Source organism: Cryptomeria japonica, chromosome 11, assembly GCF_030272615.1.
Source record: "Cryptomeria japonica chromosome 11, Sugi_1.0, whole genome shotgun sequence".
NCBI classification, from domain to species: Eukaryota; Viridiplantae; Streptophyta; class Pinopsida; order Cupressales; family Cupressaceae; genus Cryptomeria; species Cryptomeria japonica.
Genome location: NC_081415.1, coordinates 387068433 through 387076130, shown reverse-complemented (window position 1 = coordinate 387076130; position 7698 = coordinate 387068433). Strand labels below are relative to the sequence as shown.

Here is a 7698-nt window from a genome sequence, read left to right as displayed (position 1 = left end):
TCCATCTTCTTAGCTTTTTCCTCCATGTCCTGCTTCTATTGCTTTTGGTTCCTATCATCTTCCTTCCTTTTCTCATCCATCTACTTACCTTTTTTTCCATATTCTTCAAAAATTCATATGTCCACCTGTCAAATCCCAATCTAGCCTCGATAAGGTTTTTGAGGTTATCCAGAAATAACCCTTCTCCAGCACCCTCCTTATCCTTACTTAGACTATCCTTAGCCATTTACTTCTCGGGTTCCTTATTCATCTCCCTCTCAGAATCCATTTCTTTTTCCTTATTAGCCTTATCATCCTTCTCTACCATAGGTTGGCTATTGACATTGCCTAAGCTAGAACTGTGAATTGGACTATCTTGGTCGGACACATCCTCAGCTTCATCTTCGTCTACTCCCACATCCTCATCTTTCCAAATTTCCTCACCTCCAGACTCATCCATTTCCATTTTACTGCCATCTTTTTCGGTATCCTCTGTGTCATTCTTGTCCTCTTGGGTTTTCATCCCAATAGCACTCTTGCTCTTTTTTCTCTGAGTCGACTCTTCCTTGCTGGGTCCACCTTCCTCCAGCTTTCTCTTTCCTTTCCCTGGAGAAGTAGACAATCTCTTGTTTTCTTGAATGACAAGGACTTTGCAGTGCTCATAATGAGCAGAATGAGGCCACAATGAAGCACCGAGTTTGAAGGATTCTTGTTGTGTTTGTTGAGAAGCCTCGATAAAGACCTGAAGAGGTAGTAGGGTAGGGAAACCCTTTTCTCATGCCTAAAGCGGTTTAATAGCACAAAATGATAAGTATGGGCCCTAGTAAAATGACCCTCCACTATTATGTATTCCATGATAGCATTCAACACATAGCCCCAATTTTTTTTGATGTTGGAGGCATCATAATAACCCCCCATGGCTTTACCTATTTTAGCCCTCTCCTTCTCCTTATGCGGAAAAATTTTAACCATGTTATTGGAAACTTTAAGATCTCTAGAAAAATTGAGACCTGAGTGGGGCATTCCTATTATAGTCGCAATGAGGCCCGTGTCCAATTTGAACCTCACACCATGGATTTTAAAAGACCCATTACTCCAATTTTCAGTTATTTTGGAGACTACAAGATTAACCCTACCTTTATCATAATCAACCAGCTTCTCCATAAAATTCATCAGGGACCCTTTTTCCACCTTCGTCCATACTTTTGGCATTTCCTTCCATCTGGATATGTTATCTGGTTCCTCCCTCCTTAGATCCCCTCCCATATTTAATTTCAAAATGTCACCTCTATTCTTCTGCAAACTTAGAGCATCTTTCCTGTTGTCTCTCAAAATTTTGAAAATGTTAACCCACAAAGTGTGTTGAGGGTTAATATCTTTGATTATGATTTTGCCACTTTGCCAAGTAATCATTACCTTTCTATAAATGCATAAATTACTCATTTCAACTATCATAATTGTACAGTCCTTCTTTCCTCGTGAATCTATCCTTGCTTAGGAGATCTTTAATACTAAAATTGATATTATCTTCCCCATGCCAAATGGTTTGAGATTTGGAATTAACGCCTAGGTTCACTAGGCCATCCACAACCAAATTTTTTTCTCTAAAGGCATGCTCAATTATTATAACTTTAAAGCTAGCAATAATTTCTCTAGCTTTAAAAATTATGTTTTCTATAGACCATGATGGCTCAGTTTCCCCCTTCAAACACTTGATAATATTTAGTGAGTCTCCCTCCAGCCATAAGTTGTCATGATTTAGGTTCTTAGCAATAATCAAAGTATTCAGAGCTGCTAAAGCTTCAACATAATGACTGGTTTGACTACCCAGAGGACTAGCGACCACCACTAGGCAACTTCCAGCAAAATTCTTGACAATGCCCCCATAACCAGCTTTACCTAGATTCCTCTTCGATGCCCCATCAAATTTGGCCTTTATCCATCCCTGAAATGGAAAGCACCACGCTAGACCTTCCCTACCCTTCTCCTTACTAGATTTGGTGATAGAAATATTCCATCTATCATTAAAGTCTTCTTTAGTTGCTAAACCATGATTAGTACCATTGAGACATTCGAATATAGCTCTATATATTTTATCCACCACAACTTCAAGGTTAGCACTTTTATCCCTAAAGATCCTATTATTGCGCTCCTTTTAGATGTTCTAGAATAACATTAGAGAAAGTAAGTTTCCAAAGATCCACAATATTAGGGTTGGAATTAGGACAGTACCATTGCTGCCAGGACTCTCCTAGAGAGTTCAGGAAAACCTAGCTCAACTTCCACCTACTAAAAATAATTTTCCAAATTTCCTGGCTGAAAGTGCATTGGTGGAGAATGTGGCAAGCAGACTCTTCTTGCCTGCAACAAAGAGAACACTTGTTAGGAAAAACAAACCCCCTCTTTTGAAGGTTGTCCAAAGTTAGCACCTTATTTCGGATAAAGATCTGAAAAAAGATATTAACTAGGAATTAATTTCTTATTCCACACTTTAGCCCAAATAGGAATCTCTTACATAACTTTGTTGTGGATAGCCACAGTCGACGACACAATGTAATTACCATCCGAGGTCTCCCTCCAAATCAAACTATCCTCTTTGTTGTCCCTCAAAATTTTAGAAGAAAGCAAAATCTTAAGAAACTTTAAACCCGGACAATGTTGGCTAAACTCAATCCAATTCCCATTTCTCCAGTAGTCTCTAACCAAACCCCCATGCCTATTTTTGAACCAATCTTTCCAATCATTAAGGACTGGAATTTCCTCCAAAGGTTTATCCATAAGCCATCTGTCTTCCCAAAATCTTATACTTCTTCCATTCCCCAATTTCCACATTCTTCCAGCAGCAGCCCAAGTTTAAGTTGATTGAACTGCATTCCAAATTGCAGAACCTTCAATTGTAAAAGATTTATCCAGAAATTCTTCCTCAGAAGGTTGAATGTGAAGATATTTATTTTTTCAAATTAAATTCCACTCTCTTTCCTCCCCTTTCATTCTCCAGGTTCATTTTACTAATAAGGTATTATTCATAGAGCTAATATTCCTTAAACCCAACCCCCTAGAGGCCTTGGAGGAACAAATTTTGTTCCAAGCTATAAGGGGAATTCTATTCTTGTCTTCCACTCCCGACCAAAGAAACTTTTTTTGGGATTCTTTCAATTGCCTCTGCAAACTTTCTAGGGATTTTAAATAGACTAAGAGCATAAATAGGAAAGTTTTGGAGAGTAGCTTTAAGCAACGTCACCTTGCCCGCTTGACTAAGGATAGCCCCTTTCCAATCTGCTAGTTTAGAGTTGAATTTGTCAACCAACTTAATCCAAAAATTATCCACAGGCTTAAAACAAAGGGGAAGCCCCAAGTAAGTAGAGGGAAACTCAGAAATTTTACATCCAAGAATTCTTTCAATCCTTAATTGTCTTTGAACAGGGGTGTTGATGAAGAACAGAGAGTTCTTATCCCAATTAATTTTTTGGCCAGAAGCAGATTCATAAATATCCATAACATTCTTCATATTTCTTGCTTCCCTAATAGTAGCTTCCCCCATGGTAATCGAATCATCAACAAACTGTTCATGAGTGCAAGTAATATTGGACAAGGAAGGTTTTGGACCTTTGAGATTATCTTCTTTCACATTTTTAAAAATTAATCTGCCCAAGCTTTCAACTAAAATAGTAAACAAGATTGCGGAGATGGGATCCCCTTGTCTTAGACCTCTAGTGCTTTTGAAGAAACTGGAAGGAGATCCATTGACAATAACAACAGATGAGGAAGTTTCCATCAATTGAGAGAAGAGTTGAATAACTTTTTCTCCAAATCCAAAGGCTTTCATAATCATGAAAAGGAAATGCCATTTCACTCTATCATAGGCTTTAGTCATATCTAACTTAAGAAAAAAGCCCTAATTTTTAGCAGCCGTTAGAGAATGAATATTTTCATGAACTGAAATAATGAAATCCAGAATCTGTCTACCAGGGACAAAACCATTTTACTGAGTAGAAATAATTCTGGGAAGAATATCCAGTAATCTAGAAGTGATAACCTTAGACAAAATCTTCTAAACAGAGTTACAAAGACTAATGGGTCTAAACTTATTGAGAGAGTCAGCTCCTAAAATCTTCGGAATAAGAACAATGAAGGTCGCATTCAATTCTTTTAGAAGCCTTCTAGAACCAAAGAATTATTTAACTCCTTTACAGATATCAGTCTTCACAATGTGCCAAAAGGAATGGAAAAAGAACATTGGAAACCCATCTGGACTAGGAGATTTATCTCCCTAAAAAGAAAACACTGCCTTTTTGATTTCCTAACTAGAAGGTATCCGAGAGAGACATTTGTTGTCTTCCTCAGTCAAGGTAGAAGGGATATCCTGTAAAAGGAGGTTTTGCTTACTGACGTCAAGATCATCCACTTCTCCTAGGAGGTTGCTAAAATAATCCATAGCTTCCTTTCTTATGTCATTATCATCCGTTAAAATCTCCCTATTACAAGATAACCTAGAAATCCTATTAACCGCCCTGTGCTTAAGTGCAGTTAAGTGAAAAAACCAGGTATTTTTATCACCTTCCTTCAAATACAAGGCTCTAGATCTTTGTCTCCAGAATGTCTCTTTATTAGAAATAATAGTGTGGTATTTACACAACAAACCATTTTTGACAGATCTCAAATCTTCTAAAAGCCCGTCCTCTTGGATTTTATCTTGGACTTCTTTTATTTCAGTCTTAATTTGGGCTTTACTTGTGAAGATATCCCCAAATGTCTCTTTGTTCCAAATTTTGATTTTGGCCTTTATAATATTGAGCTTTTTGGCTATTCTAAATAAAGTCATTCCCTCAACCTCAGAGCTCCACCAATCAGCAACACAAACTTCCAAAGATGGATGGGATAACCATGCTTTTTCAAATCTAAAAGGGAAATTTCTCTTAGCAGAAAAAGAATTGGCAATAAAAGAAATAGGGAAATGATCAGATCCAATCTTAATAATAGAAGCCAAAGAACAACTATACTTAGATAACCACTCAGGAGAAATCAAGGTTCTATCTAACCTTACTTGAATAAGATCAGCTCTAGTTCTTCTATTAGTTCAGGTATAGTTGATCCCTTGGAGATCCACATCCATAAGAGCTTGATCATTGATAAAAACCATAAAATCTTGTTTACCATCAAGCTGCAAGGGGAGGCCTCCCATCTTCTCATCCTCTTTAAGAGGAGTATTAAAATCTCCCATTATTATCCAGCTTTTATCAACAAAATTTAATCTGTCTTCTGTAAGGCTTCTCCAATATTTAAATCTTCTAGCTTTGGTATTAGGTGCATAGACATTAGTGATAACCCAAACAAAGTTATCCTTAATATGCTCGAGCAACACATAAGTCTTATTGATTTCTGAGATGATTTCCTTACCTTTAATAGTTTTTTGGTTCCAAAAAGTCATTGTTCCTTCGGAGGCACCCTTCGAACTAGTTCCTATAACTCCATTATTTTTAAATATTCTAATCATTTCCACTTTATCCTTACACATCTTAGTTTCTTGAACAAGGACCACATCTATTTTATGATCTCTTATAATATTATGTAGCACATCCTACTTATGAGGGGCACTCAACCCTCTTATATTCCAAGCAATTATCTTCATACTTTAACTTGAGATAGAGTTGACTCAATGGAGCTCTGTGTTCCATCAACATGGTTCATCCAAATTTCTTGTTCCCTTTGATTTTTTAGAGAAGGTATCCCCTGCTTTTTGTTGTTGCTTCCAACATCTGCATTTTTCTTATTCTTGATTCTAGTTGAGATACCTCCATTGGGTCCTTCCTTCTTTGATTTTCCCTCTTTAGTACTAAGAATCCTAAGATTTCCCTTCAGGGCCACCATTTCCACACTATTAGATGGGGTTTTGCATTGAAACGGCTTAGGGCTTCCATTGGTTAATAACAAAAAAGGCTCAAATTCAGAGATGTTGTAGTCCTATGCTTCATTGAAGTCTTCCCCGTTTGCTTTTGTCTAAGATGAAGCAAAAGCATCATCATTGGAACTCTCCTCTACTTTATCCTGACTAACAGGTCCTCCCTTCTAGCCCTCTGGATCATGTTTATGCACATTTGCCTCTATCCTTTTCTCTTCTTCTTTGGTACTTTCTATTTGATTATTAGAGCAGGCACAAATAGGTTTTTCATTATTACTATTCACATCCTTCTTCTCCTTATTTTCCAGCTCAATCACTTCCTTATCAGGAACACACTCTACTGGTGGGTCTTCTCTCTTATCTTTCATTTTCCATTCTTACTTCAAACTACTATCACTCTTGCTATTCTTACTCTTCTTAAGTGGACAAGATTTTGCCCAATGACCCGACTTTTTGTAATGAAAATGAGCAAACGGGGGTGATTCATATTCAATCACTTGGGTCCATTTCCCCAATTTAGATATAATCTCAATAGATTGGGGCATATCTATCATTTCATTAACATTAACATAGATACAGGCAAAAACTAACCTTGATTTAGCAGTAGTCATTGGATCGATCGAGAGAAGTTCTCCAAAAGAACTCGCTATCCCCTTGAAGACTTCATCATTCTAGAACTCCAACGGGAGGCCTGGGAGATGCGTCTACACAAGCACCGACACAAAAAAGGACTCATCAAGAGAAAGGTTTGGAGCCCATTTCTGTAAAGCCAAAGTTGACTTGCCGAACATCCATGGTCCTTCACATAGAGATTTATTCATATCTTCTTCAAAATTAAAAGCAAAGGAAAAAAAACCCTAGGCAATGCCACCACATCCACTTGACCCTTGACAACCCATTTCCTCCTTATAAAATTCCTAACAACATCAATGTTAGGCCTAAAACCAGCAAACCTTCCAACTAATGGCATAGCTAATCCAGACACAGTAAGATCAACCAGCTTATCCGGAATAGAAATAGCGACAACCCCTATCGCAGGATCAGATATATTTTTAACTTCGAGTAGCCCTAATTTTACCAGCAGCTTCACTCCAAAAAGCGAAGACCATTTTTTTCCTTACCTCTATCATGTGGGTCCTCGATTTTTGAATCTTTATCTTCCACTGATTTGACAGTTTCATTGTCCCCTTTAGTACCCTGAGATGCTTGGAAACTAGCCTGATTACTAGTTCCACCCACGGAAAGACTGCCATCCCCATGAAATCCGCCACTCCCAGATTTGAAATTTGAAATTCCCGCTCGCCGCTCCGCTCCCATTTCTGGTTTGAAAAATGATGTTTTAGGATGAATGCATGTTACAAGTGTCTTTCATGTTATTTGGGCTATAGACTCTTATATTTCTCTAGGACTTAATGTATTATTTGTGAGATAGTTTTTAAACCTACCCCCTTTAGTAAATCTGGCAGTTACTATTTCTTATGAGATCTGCTAAATGTTTATATCATAAACCACTTGAATGAATTTAACATTAACCTTAAAGGACCATCTAAGTAAGAACTACAAGGAACAATTACAATTCACAAGTAGATCCTATTAATCCAAGTTTATAACATAGAAACATAAACTTCACTGTAATAATACAAATAACCTTATCTCCTTTAGATAATATCACAAATAACTGCCTACAGAAAATGAAATAACTCACAACACATATGCGAAGGAAAACAACTAATTGTATTAAAAGGTTCAAAATAGTACAATATTATCCAGAGTCTCTCCTATATTTTTCTCTCACTCTCCCCCTCATATATACAGTTTTT

At 37.2% G+C, this 7698-nt stretch overlaps 1 protein-coding gene across 1 annotated transcript; it reads right to left on the bottom strand.

The window, feature by feature from the left end:
• Positions 1 to 226: 226 nt before the first annotated feature.
• On the bottom strand, positions 227 to 7195 carry LOC131034269 (uncharacterized). Its single transcript, XM_059214600.1, has 3 exons — positions 7000 to 7195; positions 6824 to 6907; positions 227 to 585 (listed from the first exon to the last, which is right to left on the bottom strand). The coding sequence occupies exons 1-3, from the start codon at positions 7193 to 7195 to the stop codon at positions 227 to 229; spliced, it is 639 nt and encodes a 212-aa protein (XP_059070583.1).
• Between the last annotated feature and the right edge of the window lie 503 nt (positions 7196 to 7698).

Excerpts from the sequence above, each read along its gene's own strand:
- LOC131034269 (XM_059214600.1), bottom strand. The coding sequence starts at position 7,195 with ATGGGAGCGGAGCGGCGAGCGGGAATTTCAAATTTCAAATCTGGGAGT. Across the intron at positions 6,908-6,999 it reads CGAGGACCCACATGATAGAG|GGGTTGTCGCTATTTCTATT; the intron begins GTAAGGAAAAAA and ends ATCCTGCGATAG. Across the intron at positions 586-6,823 it reads ATTAGTTGGAAGGTTTGCTG|GGAAAGGAAAGAGAAAGCTG; the intron begins GTTTTAGGCCTA and ends CTACTTCTCCAG.